The 26,785-nt window shown below is 45.2% G+C and overlaps 1 protein-coding gene across 27 annotated transcripts in view; it reads right to left on the reverse strand.

Annotated features, from left to right (window-relative positions):
• Nucleotides 1-24,220: 24,220 nt before the first annotated feature.
• WT1 (WT1 transcription factor) overlaps nucleotides 24,221-26,785 on the reverse strand; it is a 47,415-nt gene continuing 44,850 nt past the window's right edge. For 24 of the 27 annotated variants that reach the window (XM_081543750.1, XM_081543746.1, XM_081543744.1 and 21 more), the window contains one exon: nucleotides 24,221-25,610. In XM_081543750.1, the coding sequence (XP_081399876.1) occupies nucleotides 25,489-25,610 (122 nt within the window). In that variant the 3' untranslated portion in view covers nucleotides 24,221-25,488. The remainder of the gene's footprint in view (nucleotides 25,611-26,785) is intronic. The other 3 variants (XM_081543749.1, XM_081543745.1, XM_081543756.1) reach the window with 1 other exon arrangement.

A 26,785-nucleotide genomic window follows, 5' to 3' on the forward strand; every position in this document is an offset into this window, starting at 1 on the left:
AGGGTGCCAGCGAAGAGCAGAACAGCTGCTTCATGTCTTCACTCAGCCCTTTCCACTTGGGTCAGAGGCAGAAATCACTGCATGGCATTTTGTCATCTTAGAACGAAGACAAGGTTAAAAATAAAAAGGCATCATTCCCCCATTCCATAATCAAGGAGTGGAAACAACGTTCGTCCTTGTTACCCCCTTAAAGCTGGAGTTGACAGTTTCCTGAGGGTTGAGCTGCAGTTGTGACTTGCAAACAGGCATCCTTCTCTTTTTTGCTCTTTTGGGAACTCAGGCCTGCATCTTGACAATTAGGAAAGGTGGACAACTCCAACCTCACTTTCCAGGTGTTCAGTTCTCACTGATGAGAGTAGGGCAGTGTTCATTCACTGATTTATTCATTCATTCAACTAATTTTGATTAAGTTCTGTTTGCCGGGCACTTTCCTAGGCAACTGAGGAAACAGCAACCACCAAGACTGATGGCAGAGCTTACATTCTGGGAAGGTGCCAGTGGCCACAAATAATACACAAGGAAACATAAATTAATGAGATAATTTCCAGTTGTGATGAAGCAGGGCTGGACAGTTGCTAGGAGACTTTTTAACAAGCATTATCCTGGGCTACGGTCGGGGAAAGTAAAGACTTAGAAACTGATTTGCAACCTACACTTCAAGCTCTTTCACCATTTCTTTTCTGAAATAGTTACCTGATTTAAGGACTACCTTTCACTTGCTTTTCACTTTCCATTTTGTTTGGATGGAACGTCACACAGCCTCCCAGCACAGAGACCCCATTAATAGCACAGTTGTTACTATACAGATTTGTCCAGGTCAGATTTTATTGCTTTTGGCCCAAGGCTGCTGCAAAATTTACAGAGCAAAGAGAGGTACAGTGTGGTCTACTGAGCAGGTTACTGAGTTAGAGCGAGCTTCTATGCTTGAAGATACTTAGCCTTTAAAAGCAATTTCATAAAAGTCATCATTAGACTAATATATCACAATGGCAATTCAACAATGATGTCTAAAAGTTTTAGCTGTGATTTTAGAGCAGCCAGTACAGAAACAGCCTTGACTATGGGGTTGGGGTATTTTTGTTTATACGTTTTGGGGGTAACTGAACCCTCTGAGACCTATGAGGTGTCATGAACCCTGGAAAATGCACGTGCATTCACATAAAATTTCAGGGTGGATGAACTCCTAAAGTCCATCCATGGATTCCCCTGGGGATCCATGGACCCCTGTTTCCTGCTCTAAAATTTATACTCATGGAAAGATATCCAAGGTATTTTTAATGAAAAAATAAATTGTAGACAGGATATACAGCATGATTCCATTTTTCACTTAAATGTTATATATTCATGAACATTCAGTACCTGATGGGAGTGGAATAAAGGGAAAGAATTACTTTTGCCCTTTATTCTATATACTTTATTTTGAATTATTTCAGACAGCAGACACATTACTTTTGTAATAGTAATTTTCTTAAAAATTTAGCCTTCAAAAATAGAAATCATGCCTGTGACTGAATCAGACAATGCTCATTTACCATTTCTGGGCAACTGATCTTGACTGAGAACCAGTACTTACAGGAAGCTGTGGTGTGGACCAGACTAGAAGGGGACAGATAGGAGGTCACGTGGAAGGTCTGTCTCAGGGCACTTTAAATATAGAGTTGCTGGATTTAAAAGAGTTCAGTTGGGAAGCCATGGAATAACTTGGAAATACATTTCCAAGCATATTTTTCTAGGTTGAGGAAAGAGCAATTTAATCATGTAGAACAGTCTCCTTAGATCATTTTAGGTTACATTGCAGAGGTCTATAACACAAAAGCATTTTGATCAAAGATCTCTGTTCATAGAGACTGGTGCCAGGAGAAGCCCAGGATGAGTCCTCATCAGAAAGCAGCAGAGCTGACACAGGCAAGGGGGTGGTGAACCCAGCTTCCACAGTTCCAAACCTGAGCACAGTTCCCAGGGAACGCTCACATCTGGGGGGTGTTTGATGATGTAGAGAAATTGGAAATCTCATATTTTAAACCATGATCCCTCTCTGCACCACCACCCCCCCTTATCTAACCCAGAGCTGCTCCCTGCTAAGGTGGTGAGTAGAACAGATAAAAGTATTAAGGGGACTTCACTAGTGGTCCAGTAGTTAAGACTCTGTGCTCCCAATGCAGGGGGCTCTGGTTGATCCCCGGTAGGGAAACTAAGATCCCACATGCTGTGCAGCAAGGCCAAACAAACCAACAGTAAAGCACTAAAAAAAAGCACTGTGCATTTAGGAATCATTTATTGCTCTGAGGGTGGGTTTTTGCAAAGCCATACAGCTTAGCATATCACACAGTATATAAAAAAGGCAGCTCAGCCGGGCACAGAAGAAAGACACCGGGCCATCCTCTGAATTAAGTCCTGGTCTGTCTTTGCTGCTTTCCTTCCACCGAGAAACCTCGAGCTCCTGAGAGCAAGAGTGGGTCAACCCTGCTCTGTTTCCTCTGGCCTTGAGGAATGGAATCCAGTTACATTTATTGGAGCCACTCCATCTACTGTGCATGTAGCCAGGCCTCTTGAGCATAAGCCGGACAGGGTTAATCACCACACTTCAGAATGTCTCTTCCAGGGGAGGCAGGAGAATGAGGTGACTAAGTTAGCTATTATCAGCGTGATTTTAGTGATATAAGCAGAGCTGCTATAAGTCAGTGCCTAGTCCTGCAAAGGTCAACCTGGCATCTCGGGTGAGGATGACACTTCAGTCCCACCTCTAGAAAGTGAAGCATTTATGGAGTTAGGATCATTCTGACCCCTTCTATCTTTAATTCCCAGTCCCTCCTTGAGACCAAGGCCATCAGAAGGGACTGGGACAGCCCCTGACATCAGAAGCCCATTATCCAATAGCTCATCCCTTACTGCCACCATCTTCTATCCATAGAGTGCTTTCCAGCCTACACAGCACAGCTGTATAAATTAGTCATCTAATTTGAGTCTCACAATATATCAGTGAGCCCCAGGTGAGTGTGCCACTTGACAAATTAGGAAACTGAGACTTGGACAGAATAAGGAATTTTTCCCAAGTGTACTTATCTCATTAGCGGAAGAAGGCACCCTAAACCAAGTTTTCTGACCCCCAAGTCCAGTGTTTTTTCTCCTCCACTAGATGAAACTAGGCAAGGGACCACAAACAAAACACAGTCCATCACTGAACCAGAAAGCATCCCTGGGGATGGTCTGCGTTTGTCCCGGACACAGTAAAGGAAGCAATTCTTTGCTCCCCAAGCAAAGATAATACTACCTAGCTACATAGTTCTTACTCCATGTCAAACACAGATCCTCAAACTACCCTAAATAGAAAGTACTGTTATTCACTTTATGAATGGAGAGACTGAGGCTCAGAAGCATCAAATGACTTGTCCATAGTCACAGACAAAAAGTGGTGGCAGTCAGGATTTCATCCAGGCTATGGGACTCTTAACCACACACTTGCCTCCGGCTCCCAGCGGGCTTGTTCCTCAGTCCATTCATCAGGCCACCCACCCCAGGCCCGATGCCCTCAGGACCTTTGCTTGGTAGCAGGTTAGTTGATTGGATCCAGCGGAATACTTCCTCCTCATCTGTTAACACCCCTTCAGCAGTGGCGAGTTAGGGCCCAGAGAGCCCTTAAACCGGCCATGCAAAATCCTCTCTTTCTGCAAAATTGATCTTTCAGATGTCGGTCAGAGTCCATGAGGACACAGAGACAGATTTCTCAAACAGAGTCTCACTCGGCAGCATAATTAATAAATGTCCTGAAAAGGGTCAGGGGAAAAGATTTGCTGCCGTTTTGCTGGGCACCTGGGGAGTGAAACACAAGCAACTCAAATTCATTTTTTATTTCCACTTATTGCCTTTGTCAAGAACCTCCATATTCCATAGTGCCAGATGAATTAGAGTTCTTTGTTTAATAGTTGCATGTTTAAGTGAAATAAGACTCCTACCTCTGTCTGATAAAAAGAAAAACCACAGACAAAGAAAGAGGAAAGGCAACCACCTAAGCCTTCGTTGACAAATGCCAGGAAGGAAAAATTCCTTTTGTTCAATATGCTTGTCCTTGTGTTTCAGAAAAGAACATTTTTTTTTCTAAAGCAACTAAATGCAAAGTTGATACAATTTTGGTAGAGAGAAGTCAACTTGCAGTGGATTGCCCCCACAAAAATGTGCTGATAATGAAGGCGGGATGGAAGACTTGGGAGAGGGTTTGTGCCAAGAAGAAAAAGCAATCTGGTGCCTGTGACCTGAAGTCTCAGCCCTTCGAGTCCCCCCGGAGTTCAGCTTGGGGTTTTGCTGTTCTCCCTGGAGACTCCAGAGGATCGCCGGTGTCTCTGCAGATACAACTTGAATGAACTCCCAGGATAATGACCTGGCCTCCCGTGATTTACTAACCTCACCGCTGCGCAGCCGCCCCACCAGGGCTGGTTAATCCTTTAATGGTCCCTGCAGTGCGTCCAGGGTTGCAGCGAAAATTCCACAGCCCTCCCTGGAACACTGAGGGGCATTGAATGCCCTCTGCCCTCCCCTCCCCAGCTCCCCACCCCCACCCTCTTATCTTATCAGGGAGCTAATTCCCACAAATTATTGTGTGATTCAGGCAGAAAACCGAAACAGCTCTCAAATCATAAATTTGTCACTTTCTGGACAGCTGCTAAGTCCAGAAAATCTTGACCAAGTGGGGCTCAGTCGCTGTTCTGCACAATGAAGACTCAGCATTGCGTTTGGTGCACTCTCTCTCAAAGCATTGTTTATTGATGGGTCGGAAGAAAACAATTTATATAGAGATTTAACATGGGATCCACTCTTAAGTGGAGTGTAATCCTTCATCTGCGGTAATGGGACCCCAGCATATGGTCCCAGACAAAAGGTCTCTGTGGCCATAGTACCCTCTCTGTGGCCATCCTCGCACCCAGTGTTTGCCTTGAGATGAGCACCACCCAGGCTTCCTAAATCTAGCCCTCAGTGCTGAGTAAATACCAGGGCTCTCACAGACAGCCTCTGAGCAGACACTGAGGAACCTTCCTTTTAGATCATATGTCCAAATCTGCCTCCTGCCCACTGCCTCTATCACCACCAGCTCCTCCAAGCCACCTCTCCTGGATTATCACGGGAGCCTCCTCATTGATCTTCGTCCTTACCCCACTTCAGTCTATTCTTCACACAGAAGCCTGAGGGATCTTTTAAATTGTTTTTTAAGAGTTAAAATTCACATAAGACGAAATTAAACGTTTAAAATTGCACAAGGCAGTGGCTTTTAGTGCATTTACTGCGTTGTGCTATTATCACCTGTATCCAGTTCTAAAACATTTCATTATCCCACAAGGAAACCCATACCCAGTCACAGCCTGTTCTCCCTTTCCCCCACTTCTGGCGGCCACTAATTTGCTTTCTTTTTCTATGGATTTGCCCATGCTGGACATTTCATTTAAATGGAATCACAAATATGTGACTTTCACGTAATACGTTTTCATGTCTCATCCATGTTATAGCATGTATTAGCATGTCATTCTTTTTTATAGCTGAATAATATTCCATTTTCTGGATAGATCACATTTTATATATCTATTCATTAGCTGATAGATGTTTGGTTATTTCCACCTTTTAACTACTGTGAACAAGGCTGCTAGGAGCATTCTCATACAAGTTTTTGTTTGAATATCTGTTTCCAATATTTTTCATACGTACATAGCATTGGAATTGCTGAGTCACAATCCTTTAAATTTCCAAGTCAAATTATGTTACTCTTCTGCTCAAAACTCTCTAGTGGTTTCCCAGGCAGAATGAAAGCAAAAATGTTTACAATTCCCTGCAAGGTCCCTCCATGATTTGGCTCCTACAACTTCTTGTCCACTACTTGCCCACTTCACCCCAGCTAACTGGCCTCCTTACTGGTCCTCAGGTACACGATGATGCCCCATCCCAGGCCTCTGCACTTGCCTGTTCTGCCTGCAGCTCTCTTCCCTCCTCCCTCACTTCCCTCCAGCCTCTGTCCAAATAACCACCTTATTTAAAACGGAACACATATCCCCTTTACCCTGATGTGTTGTTCTTCACCTGACTTAGTAAATATTCATTTAGTTTAGTTGTTCATGTTTTTTCCTATTTCCCCCAATAGAATGTAAGCTCCATAGGAGCAGAATTTTTTGTTTTGTTCATTGAAATTCCCAGTATCTACAACAGAGCCTGCACAGGCTAAAACAACTAGCCAAACTCAACAGCAGGGTGATTTTCATATCAAGTTATCATCTCTTTTATCTCCAATTACAGCATAGGATGTTAGTTCAATCTCTATGCATATATCAGATTTTTTTTAACAGATTCAACACAAAGTAAGTTAGACAGCATACCCAAATTAAGTATTCTATATATATTAACTCAAATAATCTTAACAAGAAGCCTATGTGTTAGCCTAACTCATGCATGTGTGTGTGTGTGTGTAGTCACTCAGCTGTGTCCAACTCTTTGCAACCCCCATGGTCTGTAGCCTGCCAGGCTCCTCTGTCTCTGGGATTCTCCAGGCAAGAATACTGGGGTGGGTTGCCATGCCCTCCTCCAGAGGATCTTCCTGACTCAGGAATCAAACCTACATCTTCTGTGTCTCCTGCATTGCAGGTCACTTCTTTACTTGCTGAGTCATCAAGGAAGCCCAGCCTAACTCATAGGCTTCTTGTAAAGAGGTTAAGAGATTTGCCCAGGGTCACACAGCCAGCAAGAGTCAGAGAAAGGATTTACACCTAACAGAGTACTTGCTCATAATGTACTACATAACCTTGATATTTGAATGCATTGAGCGAATGAAGGAACAAAAATATTAGGCTTAGAGATCCACATTCTCATTTCAAAAATCAAGAAAATAGGCTCAGAACACTTGCTATCATACAGGATATTAAAAGATATTTTCTTTGACAGCTAAGAAAGAATTTTGCATTGTGGTAGGATAGTCACTAAACTCATAGTAAAGTTGAGTTTTGCAGATATGTGAAAGCAATAAGCACAGACAGTAAACCATGGAGGTGTTTCATTCCTTTGATGGATGCATGTGTCGGGTTTGAATTCCAACCCACACATTCAAGAGCACAAGAAATATAACTTTATTTTCCTAGAATGGAACTTGATTCCTGTATCAAACTCCCACATCACTGAGGTCTAACCTTGGTCAATGTTCAAAATCCTAGTCTATGTTTCAGAAGACTCATCACCAAAGCCTGGAAGGTGATCTTTCTGGTGTTTCAGGAATCTGTGCATTTATAATAGGTATCCACTGAGACACTTCCCCGGTTTGCCTGTCCCCTCCAGACCAAGAGGGCACTAGATATTCAGCTGGGCTACATAGGGCATTCCACCACCCTGACTACCTAAGACACATCACTCCCCCTTCCTGGGGTCTTGCTTTCTCTCTTCTTAAGCTGCTCTTTTCTCTTTCTACCTCCTCTTGCCTGAAGGAATGTTTTTCTGGTCTTCAAGAGAAATCCCTTCTTCTTTTAAACCTTGTAATTTTCTCTTAGAGTCATTCCCTTCATGATTTTTTTTTTGGTAAATACAAACATAAAAATACATAAAAATTCAAAAGAGGGACCAGCTGGCCATTTCCTCTTGTCATGTTACTGAGTCTAAGCCCATACTGCTTGCTGCACAACAGGTCAGTAATCAAGAGATGAGCTGTTGGGGCAAGGAATAAAGACCTTATTCGGAAAAGCCAGCAAACCGAGAAGATGGTGGGCTCATGCCCCCAAAAACCTTCTTGCCTGAGTTAGAATTCAGGCTCTTTTTCACTAAAAGGAGAGAGAGTAAAGTCAAACACACTTCCTGGTTCCCATCAGCCACCAATGGCAATGTGTTCACTTCTTCTTCCCTGCGGTCACTCACTGGTGGGGCTGGTCAGGATGCTTCCTGTGAGATAAACAAAGGTATTTTAGGGGGCTTCCCTCATGGCCCACTGGTTAGGAATTGCAATGCAGGGGACACTGGTTTGATTCCTGGTCCAGAGAGATTCCACATTCCACAGGGCAACAAGAGAAGCTACTGCAAGGAGAAGCCCGCATGCCACAACTAGAGAGTAGACCTTTCTCTCCGCAACTAGAGAAAAGCCCGCACAGCAATGAAGATCCAACACAGCAATAAATAAATAAATATTTAAATATTTTTTAAAGTATTTTAGCTTAATGCTCATTACCTGGAAAGCAGGGTTCCCAGAGATAGGCCATTATGTATAATTGAAGCTTATAGGCAATATCCCTCTAATAATTAACTTGTAATAGAATACAAAAGTTTCTTTCCTATTGTAGTCATACTTTCCTGAAGAAATGATGCTAGAGTAGATGCTAGAGTAGAAAGAGGGAGAGCAGAATGCTAGGAGAAAAATAAGGAGAATAAATTTCGCCAAATAGCATCCTGCCACATGTTATTGGCGTATTGAAGCCTGGCGTGCTGCAGTCCATGGGGTCGAAAAGAGTCGGACACGACTGAGGAACTGAACTGAACATGTTATTGATATAGAGGGGAACAAAATCTGCACAGAGGCTGTGTTCGTTCTCTATTGCTGCTATAGCAAATTGCCACAAACTTAGTGGCTTAAAGCAACATACATTTCTTTATATTGCCCTTCTGAAGATCAGCAATCCAAAATGGTTCTCACTAGACTAAAATAAAGGTATCATCAGGACTGCCTTCCTTCTGGGAGCTCTGAGGGAAATCTATTTCCATGCCTTTGCCAGCTTCTAGAGGCTACCCAAGTGGGCTTCCCAGATGGCTCAGCAGATAAAGAATCCACCTGCAATACTGGAGATGCAGGAGATGCGGATTTATCCCTGGGTGGGGAAGGTCCCCTGGAGGAGGAAATGGCAACCCACTTCAGTATTCTTGCCTGGGAAATCCCATGGACAGAGGAGCCTGGTGGGCTACAGTCCATGGTGTCACAAAGAGTCACACACTACTGACCAGCTGAAGGAAGGAAGGAAGAGGCTGCCCACATTCCTTGGCTCATGGCTCCACATCACTCTGAGCTCTGGTTCCTTTACTACATCTCCTTCTCTGATTCCATTCTCCTATCTCTTTTCCTGTTTATACATAGGGTCCACCTCAATCCAAGATGAAGAAGTGTTAGTCGCTCAGATGCGTGCGACTCTTTGCGACCCCATGGACTGTATGTAGCCCACCAGGCTCTTCCGTCCATGGAATTCTCCAGGGAATGCTGGGTCACCATTCCCTTCTCCAGGGGATCTTCCTAACCCAGGTCTCCTGCATTGTAGGGAGATTCTTTACCCTCTGGGCCATCAGGGAAGCCCATTCCAAGATAATCTCCCCATTTAAAAATCTTTAACTTAATCACATCAGCCAAGTTCCTTTCACCTCATAAAGTAACATATTCACAGGTTCTAGGAATTGAGAGACATCTTTGGGGAGCCATCATTCTGCCTACAGTAGGGGGTTTAAAGTCTAGAGCAGCATGGTAGGTGCAATCATAGGAGGAAAGTAGTATTTGCAAGGGGTCACAGAGATAGAAGGCTGGAAATCAGGAAGTGCCTCTCTGTTTAGGCTGAGACCTAGAGGATTAATAAGAATTATGGGATTTGGGAGAAATGGGAAGAGGAAGCTATAGAAGGAGGAATTCAGAATTCAGACAAAGCTTAGAACAAAAACTTCCCTTGTGGCTCAGCTGATCAAGAATCCGCCTGCAATGCGGGAGACCTGGGTTCGATCTGTGGGTTGGGAAGATCCCCTAGAGAAGGAAATGGCTACCCACTCCACTATTCTGGCCTGGAGAATTCCATGGACTGTATAGCCTATGGGGTCACAAAGAGTCGGACAGGACTGAGCGACTTTCGCTTTCACTTTAGAAGAAAAGCTCAAAGATGATAGAGGATAAAGTAGATTTGTGGAGCTATGATTTTGGGGGCAAGGAAAGGGTCAGGTGTTCAAAGGCCTGTTAACCCCTTGGGAAGTTTAGGCTTTATCCTAAGGGAAACAAGCGATGAGGTGAGATGACTTGCATTGTTAGACAAGTCCCTCTTGACTACTGATCCAGTATAGATTGTAGAAGGGCAAGACTGGTGATGCAGAAAGCAGTTATCAGGTTGTAATGATAATCCAGAGAGAGATCATGGGGGTGGTGGCTGGAGACAGGTGAAGGCAGTGCAGAGAGGTTTAGACTTAGATTTAGGGCTCCATATTTGATTAAATGTCAGGTAGGGGCATAAGGAAAGAGGAGTCCAGGGTGACTCCCAGATTTCTGGTTGGAGGAGGATAGGAGGGGGCTTGGGAAAGAAGGTGATGGGTTCCATTGTGAGCATATTGATTTGCTGATTCCTATGGAAGACCCAAGTGGAGATGCCTGGGAAGCAGCATGTCACTGGGTTGTGGGGATTAAACGATCCACGGCAAGTGGTTAGCCCATTAGCTGGCACATAGTTATGTGCTTAATAAATGAGGTATTATTATTGTTATTATTATTTAGTTTTATATTCAGGTCTGGGCTATGCTTCAATAAACCATGCTCTGAGAGCCATTGGAGGGTGGGTAGAGAGGGACCAAATAAAGGCAAATAAATGAGAGGAGAGCCAGGAAAAGAGTGATCCTGTAGCTATATCCATGTCTATGCTTTTATTCTGAGTCCCTTGGATTAACAGAGGAAGGATGGCCATTTGCTGAAGTGGAGGCATCAATTAGCATGAAGCAAATACAGAGAAAAGAAAACTACCCTGAGTGCACTTTCAGGAATTTGCCAGTATCCCCTGGAAGAGCCAGGAGGGAAACTTGGCTAGGATTAAGGCTAGGCTGGTTTGTTTTTGATGGGAAGCTGGGTGGGCGTCAGAGGTGGGGGGCAGCCCTTTCTCAGCAATATCAACAGCAGTGACAAAAGCAATGAGTTGATTCTTTTCTTCACTCTGATTTCAATCATGTGCTGTCATCAAAGAGAGTTCTCCATCTACATATCTGGGCACACAAGTACTTGTAAGAAGTCTGGGGCAAATTCTCCTAGGGTTTTAATATTAATACTTTCCCCTTAGAGAGAGGAATTAATTAGTACTTGCCCCTCAGAGAGAGGAATTAATTTTCCTGGGGAAAAGTACCATTTGCTAAAAGGGAAAGTTTTGATTTATGAGGCAACAGAGGCAATTTATTTTCTTTAAATATTATCATTATGAACACAGCAACTTCATAAGAGAAAAATGGAATTCAAGGAACATTTCCCTTTAACGAATTACAGCATTTCAAATTCCTGTCCCGTCTTCATCATCAATAGGATAACTTTGGAAGTTGTGAGCACAAGGTCAGACAATGCAATGAGAAATATCCAGAATCCAGTTGGGTTGGATGTTGTTTCGATATCTCTTATGTATCGTGGACTCCCAACACTGGAAAAATATTAAAAGAATGCAGGATTCTACCCAGTTTAGAGGTCTTTAAAACCAGACCAGAGACATTTAAATATCTTAAGAATCAAAGAAATGCAAAAGCCAGTCAAGTGAAGTAGCAGATTGTGACGTATACAGACTTCTGTGAGTAGAGACAAGGGTTAGGAATTGTGGGACCTGGATTCAGGAGAGCCTGAGATACAGGGACATAAATCAAGCTCACTGGGTCTCATCAGTTTCATGCAAAGTCTTGTAGTCAGACTCAACCACACCAAAGGTAACCCCCGAAGTGTTTGGGATAATGAAATTGTTTCTTTGGAGGATAAAATCTTTCTTAATTCAAAAACTGGGGGACTTGGTATACTTAAGTATGGAAAAGGCAAGAGAATCAGACAAAAATACCACTATTTTCGTGTTAAGATAACTGTATGTCTTGGTATTTAAAGTGTTAATGTTGAAGAGGATTTGTTCTATTAAAGTCATATTTCAGATGCAATGCACAAATAAAATCCATTCTATAAAATACATGCTTCATTTGTTGCATGCCCTTTGTAGATGGCATGGTGCGCTCAGAAGGCCTGGATTCTAGTAGCTGTTTGGCCTGGAGCTGGATGGTCTTGGGAAATCCACTTCAGCTTTCCAGGCCTCCTTCGAAAAATGAAGTCTGGACAGGTGGCCTCTAAGATCCAGTTCACTTTATTCCCAAGGTTCCGGGGGCCAATGAAGCTTCTTTCATGCAAGGAAATGTGAAAGTGAGCCATCAGGAGACATGGCACAGGCTAGGAAAGGGTATAAATGGACCCAAACAAGTGTCACTCTTTGGGAACACCTGAGCACTTCTGTAAATCTTGGTGGATGGGGGACAGGTCCTTTCAATCCTATTCCAAAGTAGCCAGGCTGCAGCCACCCAAAAAGCATCCATAAGGTGTTACTTGCTAGTTTTCACCATACAAAGCCTGTAGCTTATGAGAGTGCTTTCATCTAGGGGCACTTATAGGATATTGAGGCTGTCCTTCTGAGCTGGTTTCTCATTAAACAATGGAGTTCATTACTAAATAAATTAAAGACCATATACATTTTGGAAAATGTGGATGAATACCCTCTAGCAGCAATCAAAAGAACAGATTCTATTTACTGCAAGTTACCAGGCATTGTGACGAAGACCTCCCATGATCTTTTTCACTTAATCTCTCAAACTCTTTGATGTCTTATTCCAGTTAATCAGTTTATTGCCTCTCAACTCCAGTACCTGCTTTGCAATGATAGATGGGATTCTTGAAGTATTTCTTCTTCACACGGAGCACCACGTTAAGCTTTGTCAACAGAGGGCAATGGAGAGACACTCCTGGGGGAGAAAGTTTTCTTGCGCTTGTTTTGCTTTTGCTTGCTCCTTCTGCTCTGCTCTGCTCATGCATGTGTGGAGGTGTCCACTAGTGTTCCATCCCACCCGGGGTGCCTAGTCCCTCGGCAACCTTGAACCCCACCCGGAGCCCAGTGACCACTTCCCTCTGATCTTCCTCATACAGACAATTCAGGCCCCTCCCAAGCTCCCTAATCCCCTTACATCTGCCCACCAGCCTCTGCTTGCCTACACCCTGGACAATCATTCCCCATGGCCTCCTGATACCAACACTCTGATTCCAGGCCAAGTGTCCCCTGCCAGGAAGTGGACTCCCATCATCTTACTTCTCTTTGCCCACCCACCTTGGCTCACCTGTACCTGGGCTGTTTCCTACTGCCTAGCCATTGTGGACCAGCTCCGGACCAAACAACCTGGCAGACTTGTTTGCCACCTGGTGGGCTCCACCCACACCCTCTCCCACCAGGTCTGCACATCAGCCTCAGGAAGGCCTCCCATCCCATGTTTGTCCTTCCTTGAGCAGTTTCCCTCAGCCTTGGATTACCCTTTAGGATTTTCTTCATATCTTGGAATGCACCAATATCTGAGTTTAATACTTCTTGAGAGCAAGCCACCCCTGTCCAAATCATTGTGTGGTTTCTGTCTCCTGATTGGACCTAGACAGGTACAAGTACTATTATTATTTCCTTTTGGAAGATAAGAGAATGAGATTGAGAAAGGCTACATGACTTTCTCAGGATCATATGAGGAATATGGCAGAGTCGGATACAAATCCAGGGCTCTAAAACCTTTGACTTTCGCCATCTGCTCCACTAACTAGGAGTCAACATAAAAACATCACATGAGACACAGAGCAATGGGCTCACCTCTCCTCACCCCCTCCTTTCCCATGCTTATGTATCCTGGGTGTTTCAGATTAAAACAAGGGCAAAAAAATGTAAAAATGAGGCCAGGTCCTAGAGGAAGATTTTCAATAGTCTTCTTGAGGTAATAGCCAAAATAAACACACAGGAAAAGAAAACAGAAAAAATTCTACTTAAAAATCACTTTTACACTCTCTACATATGGTCAATATTCTGCTCCAAATGCAATTGTTTTGAGGCTGATATTTGATTTTTGCCAATTTCCCCAGCTTTGTCTTATCTGCTAAAATGCCTCATTTTGCTAAAGAGAGCTGAAATCCCAATTTGGGGTCTTGCTTGTATTTGTATTAATATTTGGCTCAAGGCAGCCAGATTTCTGGATGATGTATGTCCCTTTAGCTCCCAGGGACTCTGATCCCCATCGGGGCTGCGCTCAAAGGCTACATGGAACAGCTTCCATATTCCTGGAAACGAAGCCCCAGCCTCCTCTTACAGTTTCTCCCTTGGGCAACACAGCAATGTGAGTCCTAATTAGCCTCAAAATAACAAAATCCCAATATTAATGATCTTCTTTGAAGGTTGTTCTGGTCTTCCAGCTTTGTAGGAAAAACAAAGTCTTGTGCAAGGATTAACCATTTCCTGCTGATTAGATGATTAGATGTAGGGAACTCTGGACTATGAGTTAGGCTACCTGGATTTGAGTCCTGCCTTTGCCACTCATTATGTGGCCCCTTGTTTTTCTTCAAACAAGAAGATTGGATTCTAAGCTCCTTTCCAGTTCTATGGTCCTTTGACTCAGAATCCTTTCAGCCTTATTTCATCAGAGCAATTTAAATCAGAGCAGCTTCCATTGTTGAGGGCTCTCAATGTACTGGGAAAATTGCTAAGCACTTTAAATGCATTCTCTCTTCGGATTCTCATTGCAAACCCATTGCTATTCAATGTTACAGATTCAGAGAGTTTGGAGCATAGTCATAATAAAGCCACAGCTACAGTCTTCTTTCTCTACAGTCTTCTCTCCAGATGGGTCACTGACTGTTCCCCTAACCTGATGAATGGGATCCAGCAGAATTGTAGGTAGATGCGTCATTATTTTTTAAGTTATCATCAACCTCCATCACTCTATGAGGCCAAGGCAGTGGGTAGGAATAGTCAGGGCAACTAGCTGATTACCAGCAAAGCGAGGCACTTTGTACACAAAGTTTAGCTTAATTTTTACAGAAACTCTAAGTGAGCTTGTTACTCTATTCCCATTATACAGATGAAGAAAACGAGGTTCAGAGAAGTCCAAATAACTCATATACACTTACCACCACCAGTCAGAAGCTGTGGTCTGAACATGTTACATTTCACTCCTCCTATCACTGCACTGGGACAACTACTTGTGGTCAGAGGTTTCAGGGCCTGAGCAACTATACACTGTTATCAAGGCCAAGGCTATGACAGCTAGCAAGGAAATTACTGGTCAACTCAGTGAAAGGTAGAAAAAAAATATTTCTTTAAAAATCACTCCTTTCTTGCCATTGGCTGTGCTGGGATCTCCAGGACCAGAGGCCCAGTTCCTGCCCTGCAGCATCTCTTTCTGGATGAGTGCTGTCCCACCCATGAGAGAGGAATCAAGTGCATGGTTCTGATCACCACGGGGACTGACTCTAGGTTCTAAAGCAAAGAAGGCTTTCGAATAGGCACGTGGGGACTTCCCCGGAAGTCCAGTGGCTAAGACTCCGAGCTCCCAGTGCAGGGGCCCCAGGGTTCAATCTCTGGCCAGGGATCTAGATCCTGCATGCGTCAACTAAAGATCCCACGTGCTGCAACAAAGACGCAGTACAGCCAAATAAATAAAAATGAATAAATATTTTTTTAAAAAAAGAACAGGCATGGGGGAGGAAGTACAAGAATATGGGCAGGGACATAGCCCTGGCAAACCAAGCTATCTTCAAAACAGAAAGAATCAGAGATTGTTGTTCTGTTTCTCTTTGACCTCATTCTTAAGGAGCAGCTGTTGAAGAACCACACAGTGAGGGCTTCTGGGAGAAGGGAGTAATTGACTCTGAGTACAGACATGGGCTTCCCTGGTGGCTCAGCAGTAAAGAATCTGCCTGCAATGCAGGAAACGCAAGAGATGTGTGTTCAGTCCCTGGGTCAGAAAGATCCCCTGGAGGAGGAAACGGCAACCCACTCCAGTATTCTTAGCCTGGGAAATTCCATGGACAGAGGAGCCTGGCAGGCTGCAGCCCATGGGTTCACAAAGAGTCAGACACGACTCAACATGCATATTCCATTTATTTATTTAGTTTTGGTATGTGGTATCTTAGTTCCAAGACCAGAGAGCGAACCCATGCTCACTGCATTGGAAGCTCAGTCTTAACCACTGGACCACCAGGGAAGTCCTCCTGGTCCTTTTAATTCTTGTAGATCCTTCTGCTTGGAATGTTCTTCCCCTTCTTTTCCTTCTCAGAAACTCATATGCATCCTTCAAGTCCAGGCTGAAAACTATTCTGACAGCTCAGCCTTCCCTAGCCTCTTCAGGCAAAATTCATTCTTGATCCTTCCCCCACATCTGTATTATCTGCTCTAGTTTCTGCTTCTCCTACTAGACTGTGAGGCCCTGGGGAGAGGATCATGCTTGCTTCATCTCTGAACTAGGGGCCAGACACATAAAAGGCTCACAACATGTGACTACTAATGAATGACATTATAAATTTATCTCTGACCTAAAGTCAGGCAGTGAATGACATCACTCCTTAACCTAGTTTAAATGTCCCTGTTTCCAGAAGGTCCATAAAAGCGGTTCCAATGGTAGTGGCTGGACAACAGTGGCTAGCAAGGTATGTCTTTTCTCTAGCTGTGGACAGGAAGTGCCCACTGCAGGGCAAGAGCATCTCTGGTCAACCTTGGCTCCAAAGGGATGTTCTGGGAAGACCCAACCACTATAATTGGTCTTAAACTTTTTGGCAATCACAGAAAGGTAGAGGACAGAGTGGATCTGAAGGCTAGAACTTGATCGTTCTCTTATGCTCCCCTCAAACCTATGAGCCTTCCATAAGGATGGACCATGTCCTCTAAGATGCCCCCTCAGGACTGACACAAGAACCATAGCATCAGAGGAAGGGCTAGACTGACTCTCTCAAACTGGGAATTTCCAACCTGCAAGAGAGAGGGAGGGAATGAAAGGCAGTGTGAGGAGTGAGAGAGAAAGGATAAAGAATAAGAATGACTGCAGAGAGTAGTAATGCTCTCTACATAAACAGGTGATAAAAGCTGATAACAGCAATGACAAAATTAAGAAAATAAAAACACTGCTCTGAAGATTTATAGGCCAGCTAACACAGAGCTAAATCGGCAATAACTCGGGCTGATAAAAAGCAACAGGGCATCAACCACATAAACACTCGGTCACTTCAATGCTTCCGTGTATATTACGATGACACTGGTTTGTTGACACCACCCCATCTCCATGACCTCAGGCGGCAGGAGCGGTGCCTGACTCACAGAGGGGGACGTTCTGCGGGGCTGATGCTGACGAGGAGCTTTTTCAGAAAGACAAGTTATCCTTGACTGGATGCAGATGGCCCAGTGAAAAATGAAATCTGCCAGCGGAGGCTGCCTTTATCAGCTGGAGAGGTTCAGCAGGGACAAGACTTCCCTATCCCCAGCCCGCCTGAATGAGCCTCTGGTTTCAGCACCATATCACTGACTGTCCTAATGAATTCTTCTGACGGGCTGAAGCCCACACGTATCTGCTTCAAGGAGTGCGTGCTGGCAGGCTGGGGCATGGTACCAAACTCGCCTGGGGTCTGCATTCCGCCTTCAGAATCGGCAAGGAATGCTTGCGGGGGGAAAAGGGCTGTAAGATCCACCAGGACTGAATGCCCTGCCCACACCGACCATCCTCCCGCTCTCCTGGGCTCCCCTCACTGACCAGCAGGCAATGGCTGCCCAGGAAAGGACAAGAGGTTCTCCAGGGCACGCCAAGCCAAACACCCATGGGAATCCACCGTGTCAAAAACAAAATTACAAACACAAGCTGCTGTTTATTAACTAACTTTCTATTATGTGTCAAGGCCCGCGCCAGGCACTTTGTCAGGTTTACCTCCATACAACTGTCCCTGAGGTCAGTGTTACCTTCCCACCTTAGAGATGAGCAAATTCAGGGTTCAGTCCAGCTGTCTAGTCATAGGCTTCCCAGGCGGCACTAGTGGTAAAGAACCCACCTTCCAACTCAGGAGATGAAAGAGACGCGGATTTGATCCCTGGGTGGGGAAGATCCCCTGGAGGAGGGCATGGAAACCCACTCTAGTACTCTTGCCTGGAGAATCCCATGGACAGAGGAGCCTGGGGGGCTGTAGTCCATGGGGTCACAAAGAGTCGAACATGAATAAAGAGACAGCATGCACATCCAGGGTCATGGGGCTGGGAAATGGCAGAGCTGGGGCATGAAACTGGAGTGACCTCCATCCACACAGCCTGTTATCCTAGGAGGACTGGTGTGGAGGAAAACAGGCAAAGTGAAATAAGTATCTGGAGGCTCTACAGTAGATAGATAGACTTTTCCATTTTCATCCAAGTTTAGTAGTGCCGTGGAGATGACTGTAGTTAAATATTGATAGACTCTGAATCTATCATTGTGGTTTTTGAAAACCCACACACTATAAATTCATCTCAGAATCCAGAACCAGGAGTTTTTCATCGCTGCTGCTTTTGGCTATTAGAGCCATTGTTCCTCTTGCTCGGTAACCAACCAAGGTGTTTCCAAAGACCCAAACGGACCCCAAAACTGAGACCCACGGCTCTCCAGACTCCTTGATCCTGTCCCTCTTGATGACACATCCCACGTTTTGTGCCTGAGCCAAGGCCTCTGAAAACTTTTTCCTCTCCTCTTACTTGGGAAGCTGAAACCAGCAGGAGGCATTCTGATGGGTTCAGCGAGGACCTTTATACGAAAGATGCCTTGGGACACCAGGGCATGGACCTGACATCTGATGAAGGTGGGTCCCAGCCAGTCCCACTGACACCTGCCATCTCTCCAGGGTGCCCTGTGTCCCAGCCCCTTCAGTCTCCTGGAGGATCATACGGACGACTGTGGGACAAGTGAGGTTTGGCAGTGACCGACACCCTGCCCCTCCCGGCTTTGCCCAGCGCTGCCCACGTCTCCTCTCTGCAGTGCGGTGGGCCATGGCTTGCTGGCAGGATGACCCGGGGCCAGTGCGGGCGAGGACTGGGGACAGGCTCTGCCTCAGTCCTTCTTGAAAGCCTTTGCCCTGACCATCGCACAGCTGGAGACCTGGCTACCCTGCCTGAGCATGCCAGCTGAGCATCCCCTTCAGGCTTCTGGGCCACTCTAGAGGAGAACAGTGTTTTTATCTGAGCAGAAGCTGAGGTTCAGGAGTCTCGGATTTTGCAGTTTGAGCGGCAGAGCCTGTATCTCATTGCTGGGATGCTCCTGGAGGACATGCTGACCCCAAGGCCTCTTTCAACAATCCTCATCCTCTGCTCTGGACCTTTCTAGAACCCTCCTATCAAAGGAGAATGGAGGGACTGGCCAGAGGCTAGATGGGCAAACAGAACCATCATGTCTTGCCACTAGCAGTTAGAATTTACTAGACACAGGTGGAGGAGGCATCTTGCATGGTTCACAGCACCTCAGCTGCTTCTCCCAGGGCCCGAGAGACCCGTCTAAAATCAGCGGCAGTTTATTTCCACGTGACAGCATCAGGAGTCTTCCTCAAACAAACTTTGTGGTATCCACCCAGAGATTTCAAAGGCATCTTTATCAGGCGGAGACTACGAGAGAGGGTAAACGCAGCCTCACTTGGCCTACTGCTGCGATGAGGACAGGTGCGGCCCCATGAGACCTCCACAAACCCTTCCAAGCAGAGTGTGCCCCTCCTCCCCTGCCAGGGGCGAGCTCTGCTGTAGCAGCGGCTGGAAGGAAGGCTATGCCCGCCTTGAGTGATATAGCCCACTACATGGATCATTGTATCTGGAGACCTCAGAAAAATTAGGACAAGAGACAGCTGTGAGTCTGTCTCCCTGGAACTTCCTCCTTTGGATGCTGAGGGCCCAAAGACGTCTTCGAAACATGAAGGCTGCCTGCTGAGATTAAGGGACAAACCCGTCCATGGGGCACGTCCCGAGATTCCCTCCCACCCCCACCATCACCAGACGCCAGCAGCTTCCTCCCCCGCCCCCCCCTCTGACGTAGAGCTCCTTGGGAAAGCAGGATGCTGCTTTTTAAAAGTACTCATTGACCTTGAACTCTTAAATGTGTTTCTCAATTTTCCCCTTTTATCACTGTCCGGCTAACATTATGCTATGTCATTTAAGTTCCGGTATTTAATATAAAATATTGAATGAAAACATACTTCACAAACAGGCACTATCACTGGATATGGGAGGAACATTTTGCCAATCACACCTACCCTTCCTCCAGGCACTCGGCAAACATCCCTAGTATCTGAACAAGCCGGTGGGCAAGAAGATATCACTGCTGTGTTCTCTCAGCATTTCTGTCCTCTGGTTCGTGGGACCAACATGCTCTGGGACGAGGGGGATAAGTATTGTAAAATGAAAGGGTTAAGAGTGTGGACTCCAAGTCAGAGTTGAGTTTGAATCTCTGCCATACAAGAGCTGTGAGACCCTGTGTGAGGTGTTTCATAGAGCCTCAGTTTTTTTATCTGTAAACTGGGCACATTCTCAATAAGAGAATGCATGTACAATGGCACTGGTCTGTACATAAAGATCTAGTAAATGGCCCCATTATTATCACTGAGCATCTCCCATTTGGAAAGACCTTGGATGCATGTTAACAGAGTTGGGATGGGTTCACAGGGGTGTTGGGCCCTGAAAGACAGACGCCCCCCCTTTCTGTCAGACTTCCCTAACATCCACACTCCATCCCTCATCTTTCTTCCCAGAGTTGTCCCCCCCTTTCCATGCCTCCTTCCTCTTTCTCTTGGACTCCAAATTCCTCCTCAGAGTCCCTACCATGTCAAGCAATCGCCCAGTGTCAACATCAATCGTCTCAGGATGCCAAGAGGAAGCGATGCCATTCATTTCAACCAACCCACCCTCTACATTGATCTCAGCCCCACCCTCATGGACCATCTCTCAATCCTTCTGTGCTTCATAAAAATACCTTGTTATCTCCTAAAATTACATTTGCTCATTTGCTCTGCCTTAGCTGTTTACATCTGAGATCTTTCTGTCTGAGGCTTCCACTCACAGCAGGCTGTTTTTCAATCTGTGCTTAAAGTTGCGGACTTCTCGGTGTCCTCAGGAGTTTGTCCTCGTCTCACCAGTCTCTAAACCAAAATTTTATTCAGTAGAGCCTGACTGAGGATGGCTGTCTGGTCTGCTGGGTTTCTGGCCCTCTGAGAGGTGACCCTTCCTGTGCTGCCTGGATCTCTTTCCTTCTTAAGACGAGTCTGGGAACTCACCGATTCAGGATTTTGCTTGAAAAATGGAGAACCTAGAACCCTCCACTGAGGCAGCTACTTTCTCAGCGTAAAAAATCAGACCATGTGGTCATCACTGTGATCGCTTACTAAGTTTTGCACAGATTTCAATCATTTGAAATACAATTAAATAATCACTAGAAGCAAAGACCTGAATAAACAGGGCCAAGCCTTTCACATTTTCTTGGGGATTTGTTTCTTCACTGTGGTTCTTACACATTCACCTGTGACCAATTCCTATGAGCCACTCTGCTGGCTGAAAGGCTCTGAAGAAAAATGCGTCTAGTTAGGAACCACTCTTCTGCTTACACTCACACACACACCTGCTCCTGACATGCCTGACCTGGTAAGTCCAAAGTCAGTGGTCCAAACAACCCGCAGGGAGCACAGGGCTCTGGAAGACACTGCCTTCTCCCTTTTTCCTTTGGTATCCAAAGAGCTGAACACTGGCCCCTAGTAGGGACAAGACATGGGGGATTCCTGCCTGGCTCATGGGAAATAAACCCTCTCCAAAAAACTGGAAGATTTTGGTCTATGGGCACTGGCAAACATGGCATCAGGGAGGGAGAGGCCTGCAGTGGAGATGTGAACCCAGTGGGGTGTGAGGACTGGATATGTAGGTGGACCATGCACCATGTTTCTCCTTACCTGGACTTGGGTTGGGGGGGAGGGTGTCTCCCCTTCCTGTGGAACATCACTGACAGAGGATGGGCAGGCTGTGTTTGAAAACAAACCTCTGCAGGGATGGACTCGCCTGCATGCAGCACTTCTGACCACATATAACACCAATGCCCTGCCCCTCAGCCCCAGGGCCCATTACAGCAGAGCCCCAGGCCACCTTCATGGTCACTGTCTACAGGCTAAGAAGGTTCGGGGTAGTCCTAGGACTGTCAGGTGCAAAACTCAGAAAGTATTTATGGAGCCCAGCCTTTTTGGGGGCCCAGCCCAGCCCAGGTTTTTGTCAAGTGTGTTCCATCTGAGCCACCAGAAATATAAGAATTCCAAGGACAGAGGAGCCTGGCCAGCTGCAGTCCATGGTGTTGTGGAGAGTCAGACACGACTGAGCAGCTAACACGAAGTGTGGTCCACAGCCCAGCAGGGTGGGCATCGCCTGGGAACGTGTCAGGAATGTGGTCTCAGGCCCCGCCCCAGAACTTCCGAACTGGAGATTGTTCTTGAACAAATTCCATTCCACAGGGAATGTCTATGGATAGTAAAAGCTGAGAAGTCCTTGAGGAAGTAACACAGGAAAGGAGATGATCCACTCCTCTAGGAGCTCACACATGGTTAGGAAGGTATAACTTGTAGATATAAAACCATGGAGCAGAGTGCATGTCTACATCGCCAAGCACGTTTTGGAAGGAAAACTGGATACGGAATATCAAGACCAGCCTCAGCCACTACTATCACTGAGTCTCAGCTTCCCCATCTGTAAAGTGGGAATAATACTTATCCTGTCAACCTTAGAGACAGACGGTCCTAGATGGGAAAGCACGACACCCATATAAGATGCTATTAAATGTTATGTACTCCAAGCGCTAGAGAGGTTCCAGGATGAGAGACTCTGGGAAGAACCACTGAAGGGCTGGAGGCGGCCTTTTAAAAATACTGACCATACACTTTACTAAAGTGAGATGGGAAATGTACATTTTGACATCTGCACCTAATACAGCCTCTAGCCTGAGCTACAGAGAGCTCCCCGTGACCAACTTTCTTCCTGACAATCTGCTCATGGTCAGCACCACAGGTCTCAGAACACATACTCAATGCCACTGGGTGCATTACCAAACACAAAACCAACAGATGTGGTCTCTGGGGAGGCTGACAAGATCTCTGTTGCTGCAAACCTTAACTCTGGTTTGTGGTACCTGGAAACGGATTTGTTTGTCATTTGGTGGACCTGACCTGTGAAGATACCTGGATACTGCAAAAGGACGCTGGAGGTGGTGGTAGTGTTTGGGGCGGGGAGTGGAAAGGAAATTAGCATGAGTTCTTGGGTAATCATTTTCCTAGATGATGTTTATGAAGCCTTTGCTATGTGCTAGAAGTTTTTATGCTTTTCCCCCTATTTATTCCTCACTGCGACCATCTGTCGGACAGGGACAAAACAGTCCCCACTTTACAGATGAGGAAACCAGGGACTGACGATCTGAACCCAGGTTGGTCTGCTTTCCAAAGCCCATGACCTTAACTGTAGGCTAACCTGCTGAAGTGGTGTGAGAATCTCTGGGCTTCCTCAAGCAGCTGAAACAATGTGGCCGCCTTTGTTGTGAAACCTGGCTCGCTCTGACTCGCTGACGTTTGCCATGCTTGTCCTGAGCTTCTCCAGAGAAATGCTGTCTTCTGGCAGGAAAAGATAAAAACTGCTGATACAAATGAGTCACCACATTCGCTATAATTAACAGTGATGCAAGAGCCAGATGCAAACCAAGTGGGGCCTCAGGACCTGACTTTCAGGCGGCCCCAAACTTTGAGCTGCACTTCAACACAGAAAAATCCCTGCGGTGAGTTGCTGTCTGTTCAAGATACATTTTAAATGAAGAAATGAAGCCTGGAATGCATGCAAGTTCCCAGATAATGGAGTGGAGAGGAGCGGCACCAAATTAATCTCCTTATTTACAACTGAAAAACTATCCACCAGAACCAGGAAGAGAGTTTATAGTTTATAGATAATGTAGATCTTTGCTTTCACATTCAGCTGCCCTGGAAAGCCTGAGCCGTCTCCAACCTGCTGAGCTAATTCATGGCAACTACAATTGCAAATTCAGTTGTACTAGGTGTTCAGTTTATACCCTCCTGATTGCAGTGTGTACCTGGGAACTTTAAAAAAAAGAAAAAGAACAGTTATCATTTGCATCTCTCTAGGCTCTTTTGCTGACATGGAATAAGAAGTGATGCAATGATAGCCTGATGAAAATGACTCTGAAAACACAAGTCCCCCCATCCAGCCACAAGCCCATGTGATCACAATTACTTTATGACGAGAGGAGGAGGCAGTGCTCTCTGGCTGCTTCTAGGGTCAGTTATTGCCTCCCGAGTTTCAACAGAGAGAAACAAAGAATGGTCAGGACCTGGTTAGTCTTAAGTGGTCACTGATGTCAGTGTCAGCATCTTTCCTGTGGAAAAGAGGCTCAACTCTCCCCAAGATGTGAACGCAATATAGCTGATAGAATCTTACACTTTCCTTTTGAATAGACTTTAATTGAGAGCAAAGTGAAAAATGCAGGTTACATTTTTAGTGTTATCAATATGTTGGAAGATCAACACCAAAACAGTGATGCATCTAACATTTATACATATCCTAACTTTAGCTGTCAAAGAGCAGATCATTATCAGATATATATATTTACATAATAATTTCAAGCAACAGTAAATAATAAACTCCCTCCCTTAAAAAATAAAAACAAAACACACACACATACACCCAACCACCTTTAAACAATGGATTTCCTCACACTATTAAGTCTCATTTTTTTTTTCACATATACCTGCAGACCCAAAGTTATTTAAGTTACTTAAGAACAGTCTTACCAGTGGAAATTCTGGACCAGCCCTTATGTTCTTTCAGAGTCATCTTAGTTTTTACAACTTGAAGCCACATAACCAGCATGGTCTGTATACTCTAAGGACACCCCAAATGACAAAAATGAATTCCACTTCCTTTGTGTGAGGAGATATGTACATCTCTGAAGATGTGTATGATTACAACTCAAAAGTCAAACAGAAACACAAAAACAAAATCTCAGATTCTCAAGCACGATTTCTTAAGAGCATTGTGCTAACGTTAACAATGAATTAACTGAATGCTAAGATTCTTTTAGATATCTCTGCAGAGGTACTGGTTAGTTCGGATTTTTTTTCTTTCAGCTGCTTGAAATGCTTGAGTTTTAAAAGTTGCCTGGTCCAGGTTAGCAGCCTGCCTAACCTCCGGAATGTCAGACAGGACTCACCCCCAGTGCCTTACTTTCTGATTTATTTCTTGCTGTTGCTGTTAGTAAATGGAAACCATGACAAAGTTTACATTAGCAGACACATCCACATGCCCGGGCCCATAAATATTCTATGATGGAAAATGGTACAATGACTCCATGCCTCGTGAAAATGAGCATCAAGTGAGAAGGGGCGGGGGAACATCACCAACAGTGGCTCTGCTTACAGTGGAAAATCCAGACCAAACGGTGACGGGCTTTTAACTAACCGGACACTGAGAGCCACTTCTCCAGGGCCTTAGGAGTCAACTCAGGGTTGGCTAAACAGAGACCAACTCCTTTGGGCAAACCTGGTAGAATCCAGTAGTACAGGCATCTTGTCTCAGACGCTGGATGAACAAAGATCAACCGCCGTTTCCTTCTCTGACAGGCGAGCGAGGAGGAATTTTAAAGTCAGCTTTGAAAGGAGTTGGCACTCTGTCCTGCCTGGGACACAGAACGGCGGCCGGTGTGGACCCCTCAGAGCGCCAGCTGGAGTTTGCTCATGTTTCTCTGGTGCATGTTGTGATGGCGGACTAATTCGTCTGACCGGGCAAACTTTTTCTGACAACTGGGCCACCGACAGCTGAAGGGCTTCTCACCTGTTGACACAATGGCCAGTCAGAGACACTTGTCATGGAAAGACAAGTTCAACTACCAAAGGCCTGAGTTAAATCATCACAAGGCACCCACTCCAGATTCCCTCTAGCTCTTTCCCTAAGCTCACACATCTAGTTCATCTCACAAGGCGGCCTTGACATGGCAGCACCTCTGGGGCCTCAAGGATTAAAGTGCTGTGACAATTACTGGTGGCTCAGACAGTAAAGCGTCTGCCTACAATGCAGGAGACCCGGGTTCGATCCCTGGGTTGGGAAGATCCGCTGGAGAAGGAAATGGCAACCCACTCCAGTATTCACGCCTGGAAAATCCCATGGACCGAGGAGCCTGGTAGGCTACAGTCCATGGGGTCGCAAAGAGTCAGGCACAACTGAGCGACTTCACTCACTCACTCACTGAGTCAGAAGACTTGGGAAGTGGGAGAGGAGTGAGTCTAGTTAATGGAAATGTCTGGGCACTTCATATTTAATCAAGGGTGGAAACACTTGGTAAAACAAAACCCCTGTCATTAGACGGTTTCGTGACTTGTGTAAATGCTTCCTGTTTGCTGTTTAAGGAGGGAACTGAGCTTAACTGGAAGGCAAGGGCCTTAGGATCATCACACAGGATACTGTTAATGGACAGCCATCCAGGAGCATAGCTGTAACTATAGCTTTACTATCTCTGTCCATATATTCTGGATGGGCTGGGTGTTTTAAATAAATTACTGAATCAGTTCACATGGTATTTGCTTCTTTTACCTTAAAGGGTTATTTAGAGAGTAATACCCATTATATAGAAGATTTGAGGTGAGGCATGGTTTTGAGATTTTTTAAAAAGCTTGCCAAAAAATCAAGGCTTCTCCATCTAAGGAGGCCTCAGAAGTTTCTTCCAAGCCTCATTTTGGATGGGAAAGATAATTAGCATTTTTGAATACCTGTCTATGTACTAAGCTCTGTGCTGGGTTATCATATTTATATATATATATATAAAACACATATAAAGTTATATATATTAATTATACATAACATATATAATTTCATGTACTCCTTCCAACAACCTGTAAGGTAAGCATTATTATCCCCATTCTACAGATGAGGCTGGAACCTCAGGTGAGGGAAGACACAGGCAGGACTTCTTAAACCTAGGTCTGGTCTGATTCCAAATCCAGGTCTGTCTG

The sequence above is a fragment of the Giraffa tippelskirchi genome, chromosome 11 (genome assembly GCF_054371585.1).
Source record: "Giraffa tippelskirchi isolate mGirTip1 chromosome 11, T2T-mGirTip1v1.2.pri, whole genome shotgun sequence".
Classification (NCBI taxonomy): Eukaryota; Metazoa; Chordata; class Mammalia; order Artiodactyla; family Giraffidae; genus Giraffa; species Giraffa tippelskirchi.